The sequence below is a fragment of the Sebastes fasciatus genome, chromosome 14 (genome assembly GCF_043250625.1).
Source record: "Sebastes fasciatus isolate fSebFas1 chromosome 14, fSebFas1.pri, whole genome shotgun sequence".
NCBI lineage: Eukaryota > Metazoa > Chordata > Actinopteri > Perciformes > Sebastidae > Sebastes > Sebastes fasciatus.
The window spans coordinates 17,843,991-17,871,822 of NC_133808.1; the positions used below are offsets into that span (position 1 = coordinate 17,843,991).

General features: G+C 40.6%; 1 protein-coding gene across 2 annotated transcripts; it reads left to right on the forward strand.

Moving 5' to 3' along the window:
* Positions 1–1,180: 1,180 nt before the first annotated feature.
* Positions 1,181–26,262, forward strand: cobll1b (cordon-bleu WH2 repeat protein-like 1b). 2 transcript variants are annotated; one of them, XM_074659379.1, is made up of 14 exons: positions 1,181–1,640; positions 1,865–1,945; positions 17,499–17,687; positions 19,195–19,399; positions 19,485–19,710; positions 19,847–19,894; positions 19,975–20,069; positions 20,230–20,460; positions 20,556–20,685; positions 22,422–22,647; positions 22,745–22,833; positions 23,000–24,345; positions 25,504–25,653; positions 25,747–26,262. In XM_074659379.1, the coding sequence occupies exons 1-13, from the start codon at positions 1,600–1,602 to the stop codon at positions 25,615–25,617; spliced, it is 3,021 nt and encodes a 1,006-aa protein (XP_074515480.1). In that variant the 5' UTR covers positions 1,181–1,599; the 3' UTR covers positions 25,618–25,653; positions 25,747–26,262. The 2 variants fall into 2 exon arrangements, with proteins under 2 accessions (XP_074515480.1, XP_074515481.1); XM_074659380.1 differs by lacking the exons at positions 1,181–1,640; positions 1,865–1,945 and adding an exon at positions 8,923–9,128.
* The last annotated feature ends 1,570 nt before the right edge of the window (positions 26,263–27,832 follow it).

Below are 27,832 nucleotides of genomic sequence, written 5' to 3' on the forward strand. Positions count from 1 at the left end.
GAAGTCTCTTTCTGAAATCTGGTGACGTGTTGCTGGAAGACAACTGTGGAATAGTGAGAATACATCCATGGTGGAAATGTGAGTGCCAGCTGGGCAGAGTTTGTTGTGTTGCGTAGCTTAGTGTCATCTAAAAGATTTCCAATGTCATGGCTGAATATTTAGATGATTTTGAAATTGTAGATGTGGTCTTTGAATTCTACGGCTTACATGATTTTGTCAGACACTTATAACAATCTGAGCCTGTCAGTGGCAAAAACAAGCACTTCTAGTGGATGTAATGTTACATTGACTTGCCCATGCAGCTCGTTTTGCGGCTGCAAAAGTCCCCTGTGAGTCACCAAGACACAAAAACATGGGAAAATAGGGTCCAGATTGAAAAATACCAGTTATCCTTTAAAGATCCCATATCGTGCTCATTTTCAGGTTCATACTTGTATTTCTGGTTTCTACTAGAACATGTTTACATGCTGTAATGTTAAAAAAAAAACTTTATTTTCCTCATACCGTCAGCCTGAATATATCTGTATTCACCCTCTGTCAGAAACGCTCCGTTTTAGTGCATTTCACCGGAATTGCAGTGGAATTGTGTTGCTAGGCAACAGTTTGGGTCTATGTTTACTTCCTGTCAGCTGATGTTATTTACATACGCTGCAACAGGAAATAAACTGGGACACATTTAGAATGTTTACTTTTCAAACCGTGTAATGGTCTAAATGTTGTATATTTGTGACATCACAAATGGACAGAAATGCTAACGGCTTGTTTCAAACGCAGTTTCTGAATACGGGCTGTGTGTATTTCTCCGTGGATTGAGCGTTTTGATACTTTCACAGTATTTCTAAAGCACTTAAACCTGCTTTATAATGTAAAAGACATGAAAATCTCACTTTTTACAATATGTGACCTTTAATACCTTTTTGAATGAGATGTACAACAGTCACATATAGGTGTAATGTTGAGGTGTCCACATACTGTACCTTATATATTATACCTGGATGTGTTTTCTTTATTGTTTTTATTTTGAAATTAATTGTTTGTTTTGATATTTATGATTCTGAATTATTTGTATCACACTGTAGTGGTCGTTTCCATATCCAGCCACACGATGACGCTGTAGACAATATAACACTTTTATTAAAAGGAAGTACAAAACAACAACAACGCTGATGTGTTTTGATGTAGCTTATTTCAAACTAAATGAAGAAGGGATTTTACCCCTGTTGTTTTGCTTCCAAGGCACAGTTGTATCTGGTTTATTGCTTTGCTGTAAGTTCTTGCTGTAAAGATGTAAAGTTGGACACCGTTATGATGCCAAACGCTTCCTCAGGATCCTGGAGGGAAGGTAGAGACAACCCACTTCCACAGCTCAATGCTGCGATGCAGTGTTGTGGATGTGGAGAGAAAAGTTGTCCACGGTGTCGGAGGCAGAATACTTTAGATATGCCAGAGTTTGTAGTTTAAAAAAGGATGTTTACCACACTGGGATGTTGTGCGTAAAAGACGCACAAACACGGAACTCCAGAGCGGAATTATGGATCATTTATCCAAACAAAATGTGTTTGTAGCAGTCTACAACTAACTTCACCTTTGTGAAGACTGATGGAAGTTGACAACTGCGTCGAAAACCAACTACATTCATGGTAAGACATGAAATCTGTTGAATGTGAAGCTTTGTTTCCAGTAGAAAAGGAGGAAAAAACGCTTCATATGACTGAGAATCTGATGACCTCATGTGGGATTCGCCCATATTTCAGTATTTGCCAGTTTGCATCACTTGAAAGCAGCAGGTTAGACTTTTTAGCCTTTGTAACAATTTGGTATGTAAACTAAAAATGAGTTGTGCTTTTTGTTTGTGTTGGACTAGTCCGAGGGATTGTGTGAAACCGATGAGTTTAGTCATGGATGATCATGGAGCCCAGCCCCATCCACGCAGCTCTGGTCTGAGGTATGTACTACTGTCATTTGGATTTCCAGCTGTCAGAACTATCTGTTTTCATTTGGCAAAAACCCATTAGACATAATGGGACCATGTGCGTCCAGTAGCCTCATAATATTAGTCATATTTATCTTTAACTGAGTCAAACCTCCTCATCATTGTTTGGGAAATGGAACTATAAAACGATTTGTTTACATCACCGTATTACCCTGTAAGATGGCAAACATCTCACTTGTAGGTCCATAACTGCACAAGCAAAAAATAACCCATAAAGATTTATCTAAAATAAAACAATGTTTAAAATCATAAGTTTATGAAGGAAGGAAAAAATATATAGAATTGTCCAGATACATGTATTTTCACATTCAACATCAATAATAACAACTTTAAATCACACTGGACCGAGTTGGATAATAGACCTAAAAACATCAGGACCAACTCAACAGCTAGCAATTAATAATCTAAAACAGGATTATTTAAAGGAATATAATTAAGTAAACGCTGCACGTTATTTGTAATAAAACTTTTATTCAGGTTTACATCCATAAACAAATAAAATAAAAAATAACGTTTTTATTGTGCACAAATACAATGCCACCTATGACACCCCCCTGTGGTGCCGACCACAATAATTAGCAGGCAACCAGCTGTTTTCTGACCAATCTGTTCAAATGATTTTGTAAAAATAATGCAACTTTCAGATAACATTTCCTCTCACTCAGTACATCTCAGCGAAGCCACAGTTGTTGCAGACGTTTCGACCTTTGACCTCTCCTCATTTCCTGCTCTCAGGGTTTTCACTGAGAAATTGCCTTGACCATATGTAGAGGTCATGGGAAGTATTTCACAGGCAAAACATTCTGCCTCCTCTGCCTCCTCTTCCTCCGTGATGAGCCCGACGATCGGCTCTCATGTGGAAAACCTGCGTTCACCGGGCTTGAAACTGATATTCTATAAAATACCGATTCGTCATGTCCAATAGGCAGAGAAAATCACAGTAAAAAGCTGTGAGTATATGACATGATGGAATAGGTTTTGGTTCAGGGACTCAGAGATGATGTCAGCCGCTTGTATTCCAGTGGATGGAATCATTAAAGAAGTGGGGGAGTGAGTTTCCAGAGCTATTTTACAGAGTCACCACTCACTCCTTTGGCATTCAGAGGAGATCTGCTGAGTTTTTCAGATTTAAATTAGAGGTGAGATGGAGAATTTGAACATATGATAGTTTCCAATCCACTATTCCAAAGTTTCCAGCCCATGCCCTGCACACTGTAGTTTCCAGTTTGTAAAAATAGCATCCAGGCACATCATATGCACTTTACTTGAAAAAACTTGGTGTGACTTGTGTTCATATTTCATAAGCATTGTGTAATCTGGGAGCACAGCCACACACTCCTTGGCAATGGAGAGCAGCAGACGACCTAAATCTCTCTGTGGTTTGACTATTATTTGGAAAAGTAAACCGCACTCGTCCATAAGCGGCTGCTGGGGCGTGTGGGGGGTGGGGGGGAACGCACATGTTCGCCGTCTTATTTGTGGATTCTTATATTCGGAGCCAACAAACTTGCTGCTTCTCACTTTTTCAAATGCAGTCATATGTGGAGACTTCATGTGACCCCCAAAGCTACGCTACATTTGTTATCCAAACACTGAATCTGCCAGAATCAGTGGTGGGCTGGCTGTTGTCCAAGCAGAGACGAGACATACGGTACAACGTTTAACATAAGGTAGTCTTAACAAAGTGTTTCCTTTTTTTACCGCCTAAGAAAGTCATTTTAAGAAGCCTTTTTTACAGAATAATTAACAATCTCATAACTGGTGCATTTTCTTTTCTTCTTAATTGTAAATCTTCAAGGAGGCATATCACACTCCGTCTAAGCGTGCTCTGCTTGGAGCTGGCCCTGCTAATTGGACACACCTTAAACCATGATCTCACATGGCTGGCTTTCCTCGGGGCAGAATGTGGAATTAGTTAAGGTATCGTGAATCCCCACAGCTGTTTCCAGATATGCAGGCACTCCAAGGGCACAGCTGCTCACATGAGTCTACAGATGAAAATCATGGCTGGCCAGACGTAGATGCTCGAAGCGAGCGGGCATGTTGAGTTGAAACATAGTGACAGTCAACGTTTATTCACAACAACAATTTATGTGTGATCAACTTTTAGGCTTCTAGTCTGTCGACACCAAAGACAACATAGACAAATCACAAGGCCTCCGCAGCGGTTTCTCCGCAAAATGACTCTCGGGAGACAACAAGGCTTTCTTCGTTCAGGAAAATCTATAATTTGGTCTTCAGCACGCTGCCCTCGGAGAGCCCACTCAGATCTTCTGCGCTCGCAAATGGAGATAAAGGATGTCATTCAGAGATATCCACCCACTAGATGCAATAAAGCAAGAGGGAAATCAGCATTAATGCCCAGCAAGCTCGCCCTGGCAATGATGCTGGTGCGTCTTTGAACGCTGGGACGTATTATGGATGCTTTCTGCCTCACAGGGCTAAAACAGACAATATGGCTAACATCCAGGGGACGAGGAATAATGGGCTGCCTTTGTTACCACTCTGAAGCCAACGCATTGACCGTAAATACCAGCGGACACTTCTCACTGAACTTTCTCTTCTGAACATTATGAAAAACACAGTTTGTTGGTTGTTATAGCTCATTTTGCTTTTCATCTCTAAAGTAGGCATGATTATGTATTTATATAATATTTGTGTTGAATAGATTTGCGGCCTGAACTGGAGTCTTGGGCCCTCTTTGTTTCTGTTGTGCGCTCTTCCAAGGCATAACAGTTGGAGGCCTCCCACTCTCAGCCTGTGTAACATTCAGAGTGACCTAACATGAATTAGTCCTTTGTGTGCTCTCAATAGGAACTTTTACTTATCTCCAATAACATTCAGTCATTATATGTGACAATGGGACAAATTGCTTTGATTTGCTTGACCTTCAGTATCAGTGTTTGTTTGGTTTAGATGAGATACATATAGCCAGTCATGAATGGCATAGCTTGAGTTTACTACAGATCTGTTTAACGAGACCTTGACCAGCAATTATACATCAATGACAAATCACAAATCCAAGCCTAAAGGGTAACTTTGGTATTTTTCAACCTGGAACCTATTTTCCCATGTTTTTGTGTCTAAGTGACTAATGGGGACAACACTTTTTGAAATGGGTCCAGTATTGAGGGAAATCGCTGTAACCGGCAGCCGCCAAACAAGCTGCGAGGGCAGTGAGCAGCGTCAATGTAATGTTACGTCCACTAAAAGTGCTTGTTTTTACCACTGACAGGCTCAGGTTGTTATAATAAGTGTCTGACAACACTACGGAAAGGACCCTACAAAGAAATAAAACATTTCTTCTTATCTTTCGCTTGATCAGGTCTGTTTGTTATCGTGTCCAAGTCCCGCTCAAGGAGAAGTCTACTTGTGAAATCTGAATATCTGTATACTCTGGCTCAAATAAATACAGGCAGCCATCAAATTCAAAGACCTCATCTACATTGTTCAATTCATCTAAATATTCAGCCACGACAAAATAAAAATCTTTTAGATTACACGAAGCTACGCTTTCTGTACTCCAACACAACAAAATCTGCCCGTGCGAGATTTCAGAACGAGACTTCTCCTTGAGCGAGACTCTTTCTGTAATATCAGACACTTATATAATAACAATCAGAACAGAACAGAGTCATGGCAAAAAACAAGCACTTTTAGTGGACGTAAATGGCGGTGCCAGCTTGCCCCAATGGCACCATATTGCAGCCTGTGAGCAGCTGCCGTCTACGCGGTCCAGGTTGAAAAATACCGAAGTTACCCTTTAAACCATTACTAGGGCATCAAAGGCCAGGTATAAAATGGGAGACACAAATTGCACACCTTGAGCTGGTTCTCTAGATGGCACTATCACTGTGCATATGTTCATACTGTTGTATCCACCCAGGTGTTACGATAGCACTAGTTTCTGTGTTGAATTTTGCATAATATCAGATTGTTAATGAACTGATATACTGAACCTTATCATCTCCTAACACACACTGTAGCAAGCTAATGAACCCCGGCATGACACAAACAAACTGCAGCCAGCCGTTTCAGTGAGGATATTCACACTAACATCGAGGAAACAGGAAGTAAAGCAGGCAGAGCTACTTTGTATTAAAGATAGGATCACTTTGTTTCTGTTTTTCATTATGTAGCAAGCCTCTGTTGTGCTGCTTTTTGATACATCTCCAATTTAACTTCAGAATTTAGTTCAATGCTGTATAGAGGAACAGAAATACATGTAAGTACTGTTCACAAGTTAATATAAAGACCACTCAGGTTTTTTCTGAGGGAGAAAACTGAAGGAAAGGTCAGGACGGTTGTGTTGTTTTTGCCTTTGAGATACAAGGTGTAGTCCTCGTGACATTAAGATGAAATGATGTTGAGGTTTGTGCAAAACTGAATATTCTGTTTACACTTATTTAGTGCAGGTTCACTGTTTGCATAGTCACTTTAGAAAAAACTCAGTTCATGTGATGAGCAAAAGAAGGAAAGCATGCTGCTGGGCCTTTTCAAAGATGCCCCATTGCAGACAATGCTGCATTGTTTCACATGAAAGGATGCAGTGTGATAGTTATAATTATGACTCAAGGGGGATCGAGCTTTTTCTCTCACTGAGTTATTTTATCTCGGTCTCACTTTAAAAAGCAAGTCACCAGAAGTTAGAGTTATAATTACCCTTATCTTTTTTATGCATGTTATTCATGCATGCTTGTTTTTTTTTATCTTTGTTTCAGTGCAATGTTTAGAGTGAACATATCTGAGCTGCTCTGAGATAAGGTGAGGGTAATGTACCATAGCAGACCCCAGTTCACTGAGGAGAATGACATCTGCTGTTTGGGGGCATTGTATAGGGAACTGAGAGATCACCCCACATAATCTCAAATCTCATTACCTAACTGGCTGCTAGCTTACTCCGGCTCTGCTGTATAGTATTAGGTTCTGTACAACATGTAGTTCAGGAGTGAGCACCACAGGGAGTCATAACAACTGAGTGAATCACGACAAACGGATATTACACGCCGCATTGAAAAGCTAATAATGTCTCAAGGTCGGTCCTTAAATTTGTATCAGGATTCTACGTAATGATGTTAAGGACGCCTTGAGAGTTTTGAGTGTTACCAGGCCTGCGCTGTGGGAAAAAAGTTTTTTTTTGTTTTGCCTGCAATAATAAACGATACACACATAGGAAGTGGGAAGTTCTCACAGGGTCCCTCTGCTCCTTTTTTCCCTAATCTCCCTCAATCCCACACTGCTTATGAAGTAATGGCCTTTCCAGGCCCTCTTTAAAAAGATTGTGTTTACTGTGAGTGACCTCTCACCAAATTACCAGCTGTGGCTCTGTGGCTCTGGCTCTGTGTTTTGTCTTTCCTCAGGGACCCCTCCTCCTTCTCTTCCTCCTTCTATGAGTCTCTTTAACTCCACCCCCCGCTACACACCAACATCTCCATTCACCTCCTCACCTCCTTATCGTCTGATGGTATTCTGTGGAGGGGAAAGTGTAGGGCTCCTGATAACGGACTGGCTATGAGCACTTATTTCACAATAGAAAGTTATTGCTTCCGTACCAGACGGTGTACAGTTTGCTTTGCTATTTTTTGATTGAAAGTGTGTTTTTTTTAATTTTAATATATTGTGAAGTGTTGAATAACTTAACAATGACAGCATTTGAAAAACCCTCCAAAAGGCGGTGCTTCTTTCTCTGGCTGGATCTGTTAAGTGCAAAGTGCTGACAGCATCTTTTGACAGCTTTTACTACCCTCCTGCTTTTATGAATATGCGTATTGACTTCACAATATTGAGTCACTTTTCACACAAGTATGTTGTTTGAAATTATGTACAATTATTGAAGAATTTTTACCAGGGTTTGTTTTATTTATGTGCAGAATTATTTGGATATAAAATACAGACAATAGGAGTTAACAGTCATTTCAGTGCAGGAGAGGAAAAACTCCTCCGCTATTTAAACAAATAAAACAATACATTATTACTAGGGCTGTCAAAGTTAACGCGATGACGCAAATTCGTTTTACCGCCACTAATTTCTTTAACAAAACTTGCAATTTTTAGGTTTATAGTGGGCTCAGTTTTAAAGCTAGAGTGAAGATACTGGCATCATATGAAACTAGAAAACCTAATGAATCTATTGGTATCAACCATGTCATTGTGGCAAAGGAGGCTAAATAATGCTCTAAACTTATGCCAAACTTTGCAAGGAAAAACTGGCATTGCTATTTTCAAAGGGGTCCCTTGACCTGAAAGTGTGTTCTAGGGGTGCCCACGAGTCTCCTCTTTACAGCCCGATATCCAATCCGCTATCGGTGCATCCCTACTTTTAGCACTGGATTTGGGAGAAACTGACTGTTTTTGGACTGTCTCAGACCATAGGAATAACATGTATGAATTTAGAGAATGGGCGTAGTTCCCCTTTAAGGACATTATTACAATCTAAATGTGAGACTCCTCAGTGTTTTACATGGCGGGAAATGTGGGTTATTTCATGCATTTGCTTGTCACTGCAATTGTCGCTGCGCTCAACTGACAAACATGATTTTCGGTTGAGTCAGCTCTGCAGAAGTAAGGTGTGGTTTTGAAACCAGTGTTATTTGCAATGAAAAGCAAACACAGGAGAAGCACATGATTAAATTAGTGAGGTGGAAGGATTCTAGGTCCTTTGGTCCTCCTCTTGTTGTTTTAGAATCACATCATCATCACCAGCATGATTATGACAGTTAATCATTCATGATTAAAACCCATCATGCTAATTCAGCATACTTCCTCTAGTCTTTTGTCTTAGTTCCTGAGCTCCCAAAGTGAGTGCATGCATGCTGCCGTGTGTTGCAGTGCACTGTTGGCCCCACCCACAGGTTCATGTCTGCACAGGGAGGTAAAGCTGCTTACCTTTCTGCTCATGACCGCGGGGGAAGTGTGCACTCACCCAAACCGTGAGCCAGAGCTCTCAGAGACGCAGCAAGGGGGCAGACGGGATTTAGGTAGAGGGGACAGATTGGTGATGTCACAGCTCGGGCGTGGCGTTAAAAGGTGGGCCATTTGAAGCCGTGCCGATGTAGAGTTTAGTCTGTGTGACAACTCATGGGAGATACACAGCAGAATGGAAATTATTTGAGCGGAGACGACCTTAGGCAGAGAGGTAAGAGTGTGGAATGAGGTGTTGGCAAACTGAGAGGAAAAGCAGGTCTGTCACACCTGCTCTCTCCAAAACGTCTGCTTCTTTCTCCTTGTAATGTCTATATAGTGTTATCTTTACAGCACAGCAGAGCTCTCACTGACTTCCTCTAAACGTGTTGGACCTTGAAACATTTTTAAATATTTTGATTCAGACTGTTAACAGTCTGTGTGTTTTGTCTTGAAGTGGAGGGTGTGTTGGGCATGTTTGAGCCTGTACATTTGACTGTACGGCTAACCGCTGCTAGTAGAGTTCTGGTTAGAGTGTTTCGGTCATTGGTGCATTGAATTGTTGCTCTTGTTTCTTAAAATAATTGGGGTGTTGGCTGAAAGTGTGACTCTTTCAAAACTTGTTTGTTTCTTTGTACATGAACCCACCACCACCACCACCACCATTCCCTAAGGGGCCATCCTGCCACCCAGCAGCTACTAACATACCACATTAGGCATTTCTGCTAATCCTCCACCTTCTCAGAAAGTCAAAGGAAAGTTTCTAGCAATGCTCTGGCCTGGTTTCTTCTCTGGGCCGCTCCCACCTGCTCAGTGCTACTTCTGATCCAGGAACAGCCTGAAGGGATTTTAATTGATTGGGTGGTGCATGGGGAAAAATATATAGAAGTGACTGAAATGTTTCTGCTAAAAGTCGCGCCAGCTGGAACAAAGTGTAGTGGAATGTAGGGAATTTGGATATTCCTTCATTCAGCTGGTCGACCGCTGCTGATATTACGATTATTTTCATAATTTTTGGCTACTTGCGTATAACAAAGCACAGATATGTATTTCCACTATTCCTCAAACTGTCTCTTTTTCCTGTGTCTCTCTCTCTGTCATTCCGCCTTTTTCACACATAAGCACAAAAGCATTTGAAGTATTTTTACACGAGGAGCAGCATCTGGATATACTGGCTTTTTGTTTTCCTTTTAGCATTTTGAGCTTTGTCAGTGGGAGTTTCTGTTCACAACATCATAGCGTGCAGTGCTTATTTATCACAGTGCATATTTGTGTCCGAGTCCGTTTGTTTGCGCTGTCGAAGCTCACAAGATCACCGTATGATGAAACATAACAAATGGCACAATGACAACAGGCCTGTTATTTCCTGCTAGTCTGTGATCACGTCTGTCAAGCATGTCCTCTGCTATTCAATGGGCTTGTTTGTTTGTGAGCGTACCGACCTCCCAGGGAAACCCTGTGAATGAGGCGTCAGCACAGTCAAGCTTCAACACGTCTCCTCTCATTCAGCAACGCATCCTGGGCTTCTGCCTGGATGGCACAAACAAACCGGCCTGTGTGTCCGCGTCTGTCACCTGCTCGAGGTGTCTCGATAAAATCACTGATGACACAGCTGTATCCACTGGGCTGACCCTGAACCTGAGGCATCGCTATTGTGTGTTTTTTTCCCCATACTAATTTATTCAAACATCACTTGACAGCAGTATCAATTAGATAACTTACAAGGCTCAGTTTTAGAGCATGTGGAAAATGTGTGGAAAAGGAAAGAGTTTCTGTGCTAAAGGATTATAATCCCGTTGCCAAATGGGGATGCCAAATAAACAGACAGAACCCTGAAATCAGGACTTTGTACCCAGTAGAGACCACAGTGTGGATGTCTGTTTTTAGCTAGTCTGTCTGTTGACATATATGCAGGGAATTCATGGCATTCATTGTCATATTTGGTGGTTCCACACCTACAATGTGTAATCTGGATATTATTGTTCATGTAACACTCCCTGGTTGAGAAGGATTACTTTTCAACACATCAGTATATATAAAAACGGGGGTGTAAGAAAAATCGAGAATCGTGATATTATGTTATGTGATACTGTATTGATTCTCAAAACACTATCGATTTTAAATTAATAGTTTACATGCAAAGATTACAATTACAATTACACTACTTTAATATATTTCCAAAGATATGTGCCATCTCAGTGCATGTGTCCTCTTTGAAGTAGTGCTGTGATGTTGGATGTTACAGGGACTGTGATAAATGTAAATGCAGATCCCACTGTTCTGATTTCATAAAAAAGTTTACTTTTTTTACTCATATTTTATGCATATGGTTGTATGTACTTTACACTATAAGTTCTCCTTAAATTAGATAAAAACAATTGTAATATATTCCCTTACTTACAGTATCGCAATATATTATAATATATCAAATTGTAACCCCTGTATCCCGCATTGTATCGCCAGCTGCTTGCCAATACACAGCCCTAATATAAAAGCACCGCTGCTGATCCTTAAAGGTGGCAGTGATACAATTACAGTGGAACAGTTAGATCCCATACTACTGTATGATCATGTTGGATAAAATGAACAACATACCAACAATTAAGCTGTTTTTACACCATTCAGGGGGCTAAACGTTTGGCTTCAGGGTGCTGCTCTTGGGAGCCTCTGTGTACTTTATACAAATATATATATACGTACAAATGTTATGGAAATCAGTCCGTTAAAATTTGAAAATCTATGTGTGAAGAGGAAATGTTGTTGTGTGGTAATATCAATCAGTTTTATACCATGAATATCAACAGCAGATGTCATTGGAAATTCTGCCACGAGTGAGTTTTTCTAGTGGACAAAGTTGATGATCTCGCTTAAAGCGGCATTCAGGTTGAACATGAAACAAAAATCCAATATTGAATACAAAAGACACACACAAGCAGATGCAGATTTGCTCCAGGTGGTGCTAGTGGGGTCACACAGCTTGTCTTAGTGGTGACACGCACACGACTATCAGTTTGGAAATATGGGCCAAAGTGGACAGAGATCCTCTGGGGAGCATGAGCATGTTTAGTAAGTTTTATGATGATTTTTATGGATTTAGAAAAAATAGAACGTGTCAACATGAAGTTCAGCCATCAGCAGACTAACAAGACATTTGTCTAGCTAATTCTAATTAATTGGAGGTCAAAAATTGTTTAGAGACATGTAGATTTTAAACCTAATCATTTTTATAACAGATTGAAATGTCTTATCACCGGCTCCAAAATGTAAACAGAACTGTAGGAGTAATTATTGTTGATTAGTAATCCTGGTGTGTTTTTACCAAAAGGCTGACTTGGGTAATCCCTTTGTTGCTAACTATTATTTTCTCTAACTGGAGACCTACAGGCTATACATGTGGATGTGTCAATACTGCATCAAGGTCATGAGCAGCCGTCTTTCTCTTCCCTCTGAAGTCTCCCGCCTGTGAGCCAACGCCGCACTGGAACAGGTTTTGTTAAGTTTATTCAGTGGAAATGATGACATGCAGATAGAGGCATTTACTCTGCGTTTCAGTCATTCAGATTTCAGTCATCCAGATCAGTGGAATTTAAAAACAAAATTTGGAGTAAACAATGAAAAAACAGATGAACTCCAAAACAAGCTGACAGACAGCCCTGAGAATGGATGTATCAAGAAAACCCGACCCAACATCGTTCTGGCTAACATGTTGTCACCATACAGTTTTTGCCACATGACAAAAGTATATTATTCACTTCTAACTCTTGTTGGTCTCCAGCAACTCCTGAGAAAAAATGTCTTACATTTGCTCACTAGATGTTGGTCTGTATTATTATGTGTTGTTTGCTAAAAGTGGCTGCCACTGGAAACCAGGTTGATGAGAGTGGTAAAACCGAACCATACAGTGAATTTGTGGGCTGTACAACCAAAACAATGAGCTAAAATTGGCTAAGAAGCTCCATAGAACTTTGATTCATAAGTAGGTGATAGTCTTGGCCACAGGATGTCAAGGTCAAGGTAAACTTTATGACACCAAGTAGGGAAATCCGGGGGGTCAAGGTGAAGAAGTACACAAAACAGTCATACAAACAGATATAAATACAAATATACAACACGCAGTCCTCTCTTCCATCCCCGTAACACACTCACACACCCACGTATGCATACACTCATTTCCAAGCACCCTCGCTCTAGCATTGCGATAACACACACACTAATATAGAGACAAATCAACATAGAGTCATCTGATCACACCCAACGTCTGACCCCTTTCAAATGAGTCATTTGATTAATGCAGCTTTAAGTATAATGCAAACTTTATACAATGAAGATCCGGCGGACATCTCAAATCCTATAACAGGACACTTCAAACAAGGATTTGGTTGGCAGTTTAACTGCTGTTCTAACAGGGACGGGCTAAATATTGAACTACAGGTAACCATAGCAACAATACTTCTGCTCAATTGCAAACTAATGATGTTAGACTAAAGGCCCAGGTGACGCTGGTTAGGTTAGCATACTTGGATATTAACTCTAAAGGACAGATTTCTCCATGGTTGCACATATTTGTGTCGGCTGTGGCTCAGGAGGTAGAGCGGGTCTTTCTTTAATCACATGGTCATGTGTCCTTGAGCTCATGATGCTACAGTGCCTTCCTCTGCAGAGTTGATTGGAAGGTACTACAGATGTTTTCCTGCACGGCAACGACTTACACTTATCGTTTCACTTGTGAGTTTTACCGGCACAATCCGATTTAGTAAATCACTAGTTTGAAACTATAGTTACTAAGAAGTTAGGAAGGGCTTTGCACACAAACTAATGGATTAGGCTACGTACTAGATTTAGGAATAGCTGCCACAACAGGGGTCTCTAGGAGCGGGGTCTACAGTTGGACCCTCTTGCTCGGTTCACATTTGTTCCTTTCGGTTTATTTTTTTTCTAGAAAGTTGTTACTGTCGCACACACCAGAATCAACAAAAAATAAACAGATCACAGTATTTGGGTTTGCTTGTGATCGCCGTGAGGCTTTATCATACTGGCTACTGGTGCTATTGTTATTAAAGATGAACAGATAAACTAGTGTGTTTCTGTTGTGTCCCGCTGCTTAGGCTACTGCTTGTTTGTTTTTTCTGTTGTCTGTCTTCTTGCAATTTCTCATATTAGTGTACTGTCTGCTGTCTGGCTGATGATCAGATAAAACAACACACATTATACACATGCTTGGATTGCAAAGCCTGGCATGTAGGCCTAGTTGCTTCAGGAATAACATATACAGTAACAATAACATTGTAGATTAAACGGTGGCTGTGTCGGAAATTGTCTTGTTCACTATCCACTAGGAAGCCATGTGTTGTAGGCTAGTGCCATTTGTTAGAACACATGATTTTGTTAGTGACCACCACTTAATTTTACATTGCATTGTGGCATATTTCAGTTATTTATAAGATAAGTAATACATCTTGATGGAGAAGTAACACATATAATATGGCAGACAAATACAGTATGATGGTGAATGATTTCAAACACATCCTGAGTCTTGGATGTCTTATAGCAGTATAGCTACTTTACCATACTATTTATTTATTTATTTTACCTTTATTTAACCAATTCTTATTTACAATGACAACCTGGCCAAGAGGCGGCGACAGAAGGCAAGGCGATACAAGATATTAGAATATAGAACATAAATACGACTAGTGCAATAAAACACACAAATTAAAACATCATAATATATACATTGTATACAAGACTAGATATATGTATGTGCTGTTTTCCAGAGGGGCAAATTTAGAAGCAGGTGCAGTGATCAGAAACTACCGCTGGTAATGAGTTGTTAAAGGAGGATAACGGGATGAGGGTGTGGAGTTTTAGCATCTTTTGCAACTCATTCCAGTCACTAGAAGCAGCAAACTGGAATGAGTGACAACCAAAGGAGGTGCGGACTTTTGGAATGACTGTAAGAAGTTTTGATCAGAATTTTGTAGGTCTCTGTTGAGCTTCAAATAAGCCTTAAATTGTAAAATGATAAAGGATTACAGTGTAAAATGATTAGAATGTGAAATAAGTAAGGATTACAATTTAGAGTAAATTTTATTTTTGTCTTTCCTTTGTAATGCTGATATTCTGGATTATTTTATGGATTGTATAGGACAGGCAAAAATAAGCCTTGGGAGTTCAGCCTATTTCTTTTTTGGTCATTGATTATATGAACGTTGTTGAGTTGTTCGTTTTGATGTTTGACCGAAATAAACTATTCATTCATTCAAATTGCTAGAACGTAAATTGCAGTTACTGTTGGAGCTATTGAGTAGTGAGCGGATATATGGACAGGTTTTGCCAACGATAGTTTTGTGTTAAAGGTCCCATATTGTGCTAATTTTCAGGTTCATACCTCATACTTTTCTGGTTAATACACTATTTTGTGTTTCTACTAGAACATGTTTACATGCTGTAATACTCACAAAAACCTTTATTTTCCCCATACTGTCTTCCTGAATATGCCTCTACTTAACCTCTGTCTGAAACACACGGAATTGCGTTGCTAGGCAATAGCTTGAGTCCATGTTAACTTCCTGTCAGCTGATGTCTTTCACATACACTGCAACTGGAAATAAACTGAGACACATTTAGAATGTTTACGTTTAAAACTGTGAAATGGTTTAAATATTGTAGATTTGTGACATCACAAATGAACAGAAATCCTGACACAGTTTCTTAATATGCGCTGTGTGTATTTCACCATGGATTGAGCATTTCAATACTTTCACAGTATTTATATAGCACTTAAACCTGCTTTATAATCACTCACTTTTTACAATATGGGACCTTTAAAATTACACTTTTAAAGGTGCAGTGGTGAGGTTGCTGATTGCAACCAACTGAAACTTCTATGCTGGCCGACGCGAAAACGTGAATGGCCCTATCTAGAGCCATTGTTTGGTTTGTCCGTTCTGGGCTACTGTAGGAACATGGCAGCCGCTCCGTATGTAGATATAAACAGTTCATTCTAAGCTAACGAAAACACAACAATTCATATTTTCAGGTGATTACACACTAAAGAAAACATACTTATTAAAATTATATTCTATTTCTGCCAATAGATCCCCCAAAATGCTACACACTGTTCCTTTAAGACTGACTGATCCAGGCATAATACCTGATCTTTGAAAATACCATTTCAGCAAACATGATTGAGACATGAATATACATGATGGGGTTGTGCTGATGTAATTTATTACTGTATAATATGTATGACATACCCTATAGCAAATACTGTATATTGACTTCATATCTCCAGACTATGGTAACTCTGAATCAATATATAAGTATGTGTCTTTGTATGTGTGTGTGTGTGTGTGTATGTGTTTTCATATATGTCGTAGTCTCAGTGTTTAAGGACAGCCGCCCCCATAGCAAGACTAATAATCCTTTGCTAGACGTGCCTCATGGAGCCTGTGACCTTGCATTGCTCGGATTCCTCTGTTTGAATAAGCAGCGCCCCCACCAGAGACTTTACACGCTAGAATTCGAGGCATTGGGTCTGCACATACCTGCTTTATCTACGTGCTGACTGAATGATGTGACACTTGAATGTCTCTGAAGTTATTGATTCCTTGGCCCCACTGAGCAACTTGATAACATTGCAGTACAATAGTGTGACCTCAGCTGACTTGATGTGAACTCGTGTTTACTTTGTTATCATGCCATCTGCAGCTTTTCATTTCAAGCGAACGGTATCACGAAACAAAATTTGTTACAGCTAGTCTGGAAGCCTTATAATAATCAAATCCATTGTTTTGTTTACCGACAGCAGGTTTTTATTGTTCACCGCCTCTCGGGAGCATTACGAGAATGGTGTAATTATCTGAAATGCGTCACAGATTTACTGTGTATGACTGTCCAACAGATGGCCAGCTGACAGAAAACCTTGGGATGAATGAAATCAGTGGTATATGCAGTATATCTGGCTTTTTCTTCTGGTTTTGTGTGGCATACCTGGTCTGTAACTATCACACTGTATTTACACAGTTTCCTGGAATGTCGAGCCAAGACAAACACTCAAAACCACCCTTCAAAAACTGAAATGTCATAGTTAGTCACACTGAAAACAAAATCCTACCACACCAAGTGATGTTCACTAATGCACAGGGTGTTGCCTCCACACTACACTATAAATCCATTTTTCCCACAACATAGCCTGTGCTATAAAACCCGCTGTCTAGAGACTCGGTCTTGCATCTTGTTATCTCACATGTCTCTCCATTCTCAGCCTTTCCTTCAGGCTCATTGAGTAAATCTGTCCACTTGGTTGTCTTGTGACTTGTTTGCAAAGTGGACTTGAGCTCTTTCATGTAAAAGCCTCACTGCTTTCTCAAACCTGAGGAAGAAAGGATTCCTTTCATGCTGTCTGCTGCACTTTGATTTTCAATCAGATTATTGTCTGAGATAGCAGAAAAACAATTTCAATGACATTTGTTTTTTAAAAATGCACGTAAGAGGAAAACCATTCCCAGTCATCTCTAAAGTATTAAATTGTCTGGCTTGTGTCAAAGTTTACAAATGCTGAAGCAACTCTGAGAATAATTTACGCTTTCTCTTCCAACTGCAGGGTGTCGACCAAAAGCAAAGCACCAACCCCGCCAGGACTGAAAAAGTTGGACTCCCCCGGTTTCTCCCAGTGGTACCCAGGAACCCTTCATTTAACCATGGACCAGAAGGAGAACCTCATTGATAAAGACCTGTCTCTGGTCGTGGTTCTGCCTGGCGGAGTAGAAGAAATGACCACAGTCCATGGAAGGTACAGTTAGAGAGCACTGTGATGCAATTTGAGCAAGAACGCCAATGTGTATTTTTTTCTTCTGAACAATTTCAATATTGCATTTAAAGCGGCAGGCGACAACTTTGAGCAAATATGAACTAGAACTGCCAATATAAAAACAAAAATCATGTTCCTCTGCCTCCTCCTAATGGCATTTACAAGTTTCCACTGTGCCCGAACAATCGGGCCAAAACCAAGAACCGCCCACCGGCCGGAGCAAACTTTCTAATTTTACAGCTAAACAGTACACTACAAGATGTTTCTGAAAACATTTTGAGAGAAATAGGCATTACAGAAACAGAAAATTAATACATATTTGATCAGCGCTCCCTAGTTTGACCGTTTCATGGTAGTTCACAAGTTTCGCCAGCAGTGATGACAGCTGCTGTAGAGACTGCTCGGCTCTGACTGGTTTTCCTTTGGTGCTGGGAAATCATGCAAATGCCATTGGGAGCACTAGGAGGACACAGTGAAACATGATTTTTTTCACAAAGTATCTATCTCATGCACTACTGTCAGGATATAGGACACTTTTATAAAAGATAACTTTTGATCATATTTGCTCAAAGTTACCGACCGCATCTTTAAACATCATGACGTGAGATTACGTCATCACATAAAGTGCAGTTCCAGTTAGGTTGAGTCAGATGGGCGCAGCAGCCTAATGTGTGGTTTTAATTAATATTTGTACACTCGATTGCAATTTTTTTCATTCTTGTTCCCTCACTAAATGATTCAAGTCAAGATTAAAGAAGATTTGCATCTCAAACTCTGAACGTTATCTCCTGATTGCATGCTATGGTGCAAGAAGGACAGTCAAATCACCACCTACCGATCAACATCTGTCAATACCTCTGTGTCAAAGTTTTCTAGAACAAGGTCTGTGTGTCCTTCTATGAGTCTACTCACTCACACAGCTCAGACTTTCCATCAACAGCGTTTACTCAAGATATCATTATCTTTCTCACAATGCATAGCGTTTACAAAACATTCTTTCCTGGGTGTCTTTTGCACCTTGGCCTCTTGAGTAACGACAGAGACCAACACAAAATGAAAGGATTAAGCACTGAATTCTTCGCCTTCTTTTCTCCCTCTAAACCCTTTCTAAGTGCCTACACAACAGAGTTAACGCTTTATTTTGAGGATTAAGTTGAAGGCGTTATGTTTAAACTGTATTATCAGTGTACGTGACTACTGTTGCTACTGTAACTTACTGTAAATTAGCTTCGTATCGTTTCCACACATTCTGCACAGCTCCTATCAATTTGAACTTTTATTTTATATCTTTTTTTCTCTAAACAATAAGAGCTGCAATGATTAGTCGCATAATCTGTTAATTATGTCAAATCATATATATATTTCTTTGATTTTTGATCATAATGTTCTATTTTGCATTATGTAATTACCAGATTTCATCACACGCCTCCCCTCTCATGAGGAACAAATTATTTAGTTTTTGTTTTATCGTGTCCTCCATGTCTTTCAGCAAACCCCTAATGGATCTGTTAGTGACGCTTTGTGCAAAGTATCACCTGAACCCATCGAGCCACACCTTAGAGCTGGTCACCGCCAAGAAGAACAAAACCAAGCTCAAGCCCAACGCCCTCATAGGAACTTTGGATGCAGAGAAGATCATACTGAAACCTAAAGGGGAGGATAAAAACAAGAAGACAGGTCCACAGATGCCTGAGGTACATTAAACACATCATGACACCATGCGGTAAACACCACTAATTGCTGTTCATGTTGAGTAAACAGCTTTGTTTTCTTCTCCAGGCAACTGTTCGGATGGTGATAAACTACAGGAAGACCCAGAAGACTATTCTACGAGTCAGTCCTCGAGTTCCCCTGGCTGATCATCTACCAGCCATCTGTGAGAAATGTGAATTTGACGTGGAGACGACAGTTCTGTTGAGAGGTGTCCACTCACTGGCCCCTTTGGACCTGTCCTGCTCTCTTAATGATTATGCAATAAAGGAGGTTTATGCAAGAGACACTAAAGGTAAGAACGAATGCATTTAAAACAAATCAAACCTTGCTGCATGATATTATAGCACGTTAACCATGCAGTGTTTGCCATGCTGTACCTAATCAGTTCACTTGTTATTGCTAAATCTAAATGCTTGTTGGCTTTGCAGGACCTGCTTCTCCTTCTCCTGTGTGTCCAGCCTCACCAACGCATGCAGGTATTTCAGTTTGATATCAACAGAGCTGTCATATTTCGAAACCAGTGTTATCTTACAACTGTGTGTTTATTTTTTTTCAGGAACAGTCATGCCGGGTAAAGATAAAAATCAGAAAGAGAAAGAAAACAAAGGCCTCTTCAGCAAGTTTCGGAAAAGCAAGAAAAAATCTGACCAGGTAACGCAGTATTTTCTTAATGTCCTGAGCTGTATGAGAAGGTAACTCTAAATGGTCAGAGGGAGGTTTGTTGACTTTGGCTTGCCATTGGTTGACGTGCACTCTGTTGTTTGGGAACAGGCCTCTTATCATGTCCTGATTGGGTGTTTGTTCTTTAAAGGCAACGACAGCCAGTGCCCCAGCTTCTCCTGTGCTTGTGAGCAAGCCTCGACCTCTCAGCATGGCCTTACCTAGCACCAACTCGTCTCCGCTCGGCTCCCCTACGCTACCCGGCGACGTGCCAAAGAAGAGACGCGCGCCCCAGCCCCCAATCGTCATGTCTCAGTTTTTCCCCTCGGACCTCAGCACCCGCCGGAGACTCCACTCTGCACCTACACTGGACAGCGACCAGGTGAGTGAATATAAAGACAATCTCAGCGTAGCCCTGAACATTTCTGGTGATTTCTGTGTTTATATAACTTAATTAAATGTTGGTATGCACCATAGATGGCTGGTTTTAGTCGTGGGTCCTCAGCAGAGTCTTCACTGAAGAGAACCAAACGCAAAGCTCCTCTACCGCCCACATCCCCTACTGCTGGTGTCCAAGAAACAGCTCCTCTGGATGAAAAGTTGCAAGGTTTGTCTTTCTTTACATTTTGGGAGTTTTCATGGCTGGGGTTATTTTTTAAATCATACATTTAGATTGTTTCACTGCTGCGCTGAAAGTAAAATATTGCCTGTTCTGTGATGTTTGTCATGTGTACTTTGGCCTCAAAGACAAAGACAGGTATTTCCAAACCTAGTTTTTATTTGATGTGACTCGTGTGCCCCCTAGTGGTCATTATTGCTTATTTGAAACAGCCGTGTTAGGATACATGATCATGGGCACGCTATGGTGGTCAGAGCATGCAAAATCATTCATCTAAATCAAATTTTATGTTTATATTTGCAGATTGTGCATTAAAAAAAAATGTGTGCAGCCCTAGTTGTGCTTGTATGTTCTCTATACTACCCAGTGTTTTAGCACTTGAGTTTCATCTGCCTGTTTTTCTGGTGTCTAATTACTTTCTACCTCTTTTATCCACATATGTAAACATACTCCAGGCTTTTCAGTACTTTGTCTCCTCTTTTTCAATACATAGACTCACTTTATCTAGTTAGAAATCAAGGTGCTTTTTCACATACCTGTAAAATGTCTTTCTATGCTGAGAAAACAGTCATTTTTGTTATATTCTAGATTATTGTAGGTTCTGGTATTTTTCCCTAGTTGAGTATAATTAACTTGCTTTGACATACTTTCCTGTGATTGTGTGGAAACATCTGACCCTCTATGTATTGTCCTGTGAGGGAAGCTCCACCCGTCCTGTATACAAAGCAATTTCAAGCAAAAACAAAGAATATTAAAATTAACTGAGGTCTGATCAACAAACATAGGCGATTTATTTTGGCTTACATTACTGAAATGATAAAAGGGGGAAGTTGAAATTACTATCCAGAAACAATATCCTTGTTAGTGTGGACAATCCATAGTAGAAAATACTGAAAACTATCCGCAGCAAGGTCTGAGTTTTCCTATGTAACCAGGATAGTGCATCTCTTGAGTTTCTCAACTACTTTTAGCATCACAAACAAAATGAACTAGACTAATTAGACATTGTGTCCTGTATATTCCACATAACAGTGTTCTTTCTTGCCTATTTTCCTTTAAATTACTGTCTATATGCTAATGTGTGTCTTTCTTTATATATTTTACTTTTACTGTGTTGTTCAGAAAATACCTCAACTCCTTTGTTACTCATAATCCCCTGACTACTGCATCTCCCAGACCTCATTAATAGAAAGAGTAATCATCCCAGACGTTTTACGACTGCCGTCTACATGTATACACGCAACCATTTCCTTCCTCCGATTGCTCCTCATTTTTCAAACACTTGAGTTCACAGAGAAAGATCACTTCCTCTGCGGTTTCCTCAACAGCCTCGTGCTGCTCAGTACATCCAGAGATCAGAGGCTGAGAACAGAGACAAGCTGCTGTTTTGTTTAAGTAGCCTTGAAAGTCCTGCTCCTCTGTGATGCACTTCCTTTAAGTGCTAAATGAAGAACTAGACAATAAGGGAGACTGAGATTGAAAAGATTAAGTGGAATTCATTCATCAGAAGAAAACCTAATTTATTAGAAAAGGCGTGTGAGATGGATACAGTTGGATGCTTGGTTTCTCATGTATATAGTGGGAAAAAAATAATTAAAATAAATAAAAAATAACTCACTCCACTGTTGCTCCAATGACCACCAAGCAACATTTTACTTATAATGCCAGGTATAGTAAACGTGAATGATTTTACATGACTTCTTATTTCTGCTGTTATTTTACAGGGGGTGCAGCAGCTGCTAACGCACTGGAGGAGATCATGGAGCAAGAGGAGAGCACTGCCTCTGTAAAGTCTGCAACTGCTAGTGACGTCCACGGAGAGGTCGACAACCTCAACATGTCTGCTGATGCTTCGTTGCATTCCCCGTCCCCAGAGACTGAGATACTGACCACGATGTCCACAGAGGGAAATGGGGAAGATCAGTCTCGTGATCTGTCCTCAGATGGCAAGTACGAACTCTAGTGTGACTCCTCCAGCCTCAGCCGTGTTCTAACATTAGTATTAGCAATACTTTTAATTCCCTCTCTTTGCTGGACTTTTTTACAGTCGACTGCAGAGCGCGGCGGATGACTCTGCAACTCTGGGTGATGCGAGGACAACTGATGGCACTGAGTCGTCTGAACTGGCAGATAATAGTGGGTTTGCACTTGGATTATAGTGGTGTTGTTCATATCTGTGCTGCTCCTACTGATGTATTTCTCTAACTTTGCCTTACTATGCCAAAGTTCAAGTGAATTTGCTTCTCAAAGAACAGAAAGTCAACACACCGGTCTCACATTACAAATGTTCTTTTGTGTACAGATAGTGGTCCATGTCCAGTTGAAGAGTCTACACCTCAAAGTGTTGACGTTGATTGCAGTACTGTACCCAGCAGCCTCCCTCCGCCCGTGATGCAGGATGCAGAAGCACAGGCCTCCGTTCAGGCAGAAACCCTCGGGGAGCAGACTGACAGGTTGGAGAGCCCAGCGGCCACCAGCACATCACGCCCCGCTGGAGAGGAAGTGCAAACAGATTTCACACCGCTACCTGTGCCTCCACAACAACACACGGACAAAGTCCCTTCCTCGGCTGCCTTTGAATCAGCGGGGAAGAACGATCTGGCCGCTGCTACGGAGGAACATGCCTTATCCCACGCCTCGGAGACCTCATCGTGCCAAGACTCCACACCAAGTGCTCCTGCCGCAACAAAGGCGCCGTCTATTTATGCCACAAACTCTGAGCCAAAGCCCAAGCCTTCCAACGAGCTTACGAGGGACTACATCCCTAAGGTGGGGATGACGACGTATACCATCGTGCCTCAGAAATCTCTGGAGAAACTGAGATATTTTGAAGTTGCACTGACATTGGAGGCGCCTCCAGCTCCAGAAGACGGACTGAATATCGGGTCTCTTCAGTTGGAGGAGAGCACGGCGCCGGGGGGACAGACGGAGGTCTCAAAGGAAACAAGTGAGCTGCACTCTACTATACCCAGGGAAGACTTACTGACTAGCACTACTACTACTACTACTACCCAAGACACTGTTAATGGAAGTATACCTGAATCCATTCATCCCTCGCCACCGACAAGTCTACCTAAAGCAGATGACAAGATCTCACCCTCAGCTAATGGGGCATCTCAAGCGGGTTCGCCAGCAGAGGTCAAGGAGATGAAAATTCCACCCGCAACTAAACCTAAGCCTGGTTCTTTCCGCTTGGCACAGCACAAAAAAACACCTGGGTATTATGTAACCTCGGCAGCAGAAAAGACTCTCATTGCCAAGGAAGGAAGTGCAGAGCGAGCAAACTTACCGCCCCCTCCTCTTCCGCCTCCCGTGCAGAGTCAAGAGGAGACGCCAGGGGCCGCTAATGTGGAGCTGAGCCCTAAGGCGGCTGACAAGAACATAGCCTTCATGCGAATGACGAGGCAGAGTAGTTTGCCATGTAGAGAGCCGATCGTAGGGTTGAGTTTGGAGAAGTTGAGGAGCTTTGCAGCCCCGAGGCCCTACGCTCCTGTATCCCCGTCCCGCTTCGCCCAGGCAGTGTCTTCTGCTGTGAAAAGGAGCAACTCCTTATCCCACGGGCCAAAGTCGCCTCGCTCGCCTGTTTCACCGCCCTTCTCCCCGATCGCAAGTCGCTCATCAGTCATAGAGTCATCTGAGCTCAACAAGGTGAGTTCTGACAGCATACTGTAGCATACTTACATTTAAATATCTAAATAAAGATGAAAGGAGTACTTTCTACTCATGAGACCACTGGTGATAGCTTTTTTATACTTTAACTCATTATTATACATTAATGCTTGAGTAGAAGAGCACTTTGCTCTGCTGAGCAAAGCAGGTTTTTTTGGGTTTCCCCTTAAAAGAGTTACACAGAAGTGGACAAGAGTGTGACTGATCCCACTACTGCTTTAGTCGGTTTGAAACTAAAACCACTTTTGCAAACGCGGTGCTTCTTTTTGGTGCTGTATCAGCCATTTACAACGTGACCAGCGGTGAGTCATTGACTCTCATGAACATAAGTAGCTGAATACTTTGTAATAGTATAGGACCTATTGACTTGAATCAGCCCAGGGTTAAATATAAACTACCTGCTGTATTATAGGCTTAGCTTTGGCCATGTTTTTTTTTTACCTATTTGAATTATTATCATGACTATGAAAAACAATAATTAAATTATATATTTATTATTTCTTTATGGTTTATTTGGTAGGGACACATACAAAATACTAAGACCCACTGAAAACAGCTATCCGATACAGGATACAGCGAGATGCCATAAAAGCACACATTAAAATCATTGTAAAAGCCAGACCTGAGTACAGATTTGTTGCTGAATTAGGTAGCTCTCTTGAAAGTGAGGTATTCCACGCGATGAAGGTGCTATCTTAACTATAGGGTTGATCAGAAGAACTTGCACTTGTAACTGTAGACTGCATTATAATAATAACAATAAAATATAGAATTAGATTTTCTAGTATGACTTCTTAAATGTTGGCAAATCTGTGACAGTGTCTATCATACCTGGTATGTATTGTGCAGCAAAGATTGTGGGCTCTCTACATTCATTATACAAATAGACATCAATAATAGATGAATAATGATTAATAATAGACCAACATGCATTCCTACATTGAAGAAGTACTTCTCTTTACACTGGGGGCATCATAGGCTTTGGGGTTTTATGTATTTTATTGTGTAGGGACAATCATTTTTTTTCTTTTTGACCTGTATAAATACTGTATTTACTTTTGTTGGACTCACTATAGTTGTTTTACCTATAAAAATGTTCACTGATTGCACTGTTGTGTCTTTATTTTAACATCACAGGATGGTGACAATAGAGAGGTGGATGATGACAAAGGCTCCACTCTGCAGGGAGTCGAGGGTGAACCGCCACCTTTAAGTGGGATTGTTCAAATGGAAGGAGAGAGCAGTCCATAGCAGTGCCTTAATTCTTCTGATAATATATCATCTACTGTAAGCAAAATACAAAACACACACATTGCAATATGACATAAAAACGTTCCCACAACACATGCATGAACTATTGTATTTTTTCTTTTCTTCCAGGAGGAGCTTATCCTGTCTACTTTGAGTTCTCCAGGACCCTTTATCCCACGACACACAGAAGCAGGAACTGTCTTGTATTTTACCTCTTTTGGTAGTCTCCAACAGTGTACATGATGTATTTTGATAATTAATAATTGCTGTATTTTGGTTTTATTTTCTCACATGTCATTAAGTAATATCCCAGTGGCGCTGACCTGCATATTTTAATGCTTCTCTGTTATTTTGTGTGACGACTATCTTGCATTTAATGCATTACTGTTGTGAGTGAACAAGGACGTTAATGAGAACAATTCTATAAATTATTAGAAAATGTATTATCTTAATAATACTGGATGTGTAGGACAGACCAGGTCTGACCTATGGTACTTAAATGCTCCTTAGATTATACATCAAATCTATATTTAAGTATTACAGAGTTTTGATTAAGCTATTATATGCAGAAATACACTGATGTGCACAGCACACATGTTGTTCTTGTAAAGCAGTGTTGTTACGAATAAAGCTTTTATCATTCCAGTTGCCTTTATTAAAGTCATTGCCTTAATCCTGCATTAGGTAGAATGTTTTGGCATCATTGGGCAAAAATTACATAACCTTTCAGCATATTGTAATTCAAGTGTTCTGAGAGATAACTAGACTTCTACACCTCCTCATGGCTCTGTTTTCAGGCTTTAAAAAATCTAGCTCGTGACGGGAGACTTTGACCAATCACAGGTCATTTCAGAGAGATAGCATTCCTATTGGCTGTTCATTCAACGGAGGCAGCTGTCGATCACTCGCAAACTCCGATCAAACTAGGCAGCGCTGATCAATATTAATTAATATTCTCTTACTGTAATGCCCATTTATCAGCTTAAATGTTTTCAGAAACATCTTGTAGTGCACTGTTTAGCTGTAAAATGAGAAAGTTTGCTCCGGCTGGTGGGCGGTGCTTGGTATTTCCTCAACTGATCTCAACATGACTGCCGGCACATTTTACAGCTAAACAGTGCAGTACAAGATGATTCTAAAAACATTTGAGGTGAGAAATAGGCATTACAGTAACAGAATATTGATTCATATTTGATCAGCGCTGCCTAGTTTGCCCGTTTGATCGGAGTTTGCGAGTGATTGACAGCTGATCAGAGACAGCAGGCTCCAGCTCAGCTCTGATTGGTTGTTTTCCTCCGGTCTGTGAAATCTTGCAGATGCCATTAGGAGCACCGGAGGACACAGAGGCACATGTTTTTTTTCAGATACCCATCTCATGCACTACTGTCAGGATATAGTGACCATTTTATAAAAATAACTTTTTTAAATCATATTTGCTCCAATTCTACCCACTGCAGCTTTAAATGAGTGCATAAATAAATAACGCAGTTTTTTTTTGTTTTTTTTCTGCATAAACTGCTGATCCCGTTGAATACAGCCGGTTATTCACAACAGGTAAAAGGTGATGACAGTGTGTGATGTAGGGCGCGTTACAGTAAGGCACCTGAGGTACACGTGTGAACAGTGAGTCTTATTACACACAGCAGCAACGACATGAAGACCAGGTGTCAAAGTTTGGAATTGGAGACTCCACTTGAACAGGCACAAGGTAAGAACAGCTGTAAAAAAAAAATTAGTAATAAAAAAGTCCACATTTATAACTGGTATATAGTCGGTTCAAGCTGGTGTAGATGGAGCAGGAAGGATTGTGATTTTGCACCGTGCATTTCTGTGCAGTTTTGTTGTTGTTGAATATTTACCTTAAGATTTATTTTATTGAATTGCAAATGTACATTTAAATTACAGCCAGAAAGTCAATGTTTTCTAAATAGTTGCACAACAGAACAGTATGTAACGTTCACTGCCCTTTCCCTGACGTTGGCATTTCTCAACTCTTCCAACAAAACAAAAGCATTGATGGTTAAAGGTTCACATCAAAGTCGTGCTAGTTTCTCCTACACGTCTCCAAATAAAATGTGCAGACCTCCCCCACATTTACAGGCTGTTATCAAACCATTTATCTTTCAAAATTAAAGCTAATTTAACGTTAACACCGTCCAACTGTACCGAATAGCAGAATAGCCATTTCTATGCTACTGTATAGCAACATATCTCA

What these genes read in the sequence shown, in the direction of transcription:
- cobll1b (XM_074659379.1), top strand. Translation starts at nt 1,600, where the DNA reads ATGGAAGTTGACAACTGCGTCGAAAACCAACTACATTCATG. An exon ending in TTATGCAAGAGACACTAAAG is followed by an intron (nt 19,711 to 19,846) that starts GTAAGAACGAAT and finishes TTGGCTTTGCAG; the next exon opens with GACCTGCTTCTCCTTCTCCT. An exon ending in GTCTGAACTGGCAGATAATA is followed by an intron (nt 22,834 to 22,999) that starts GTGGGTTTGCAC and finishes TTTTGTGTACAG; the next exon opens with ATAGTGGTCCATGTCCAGTT.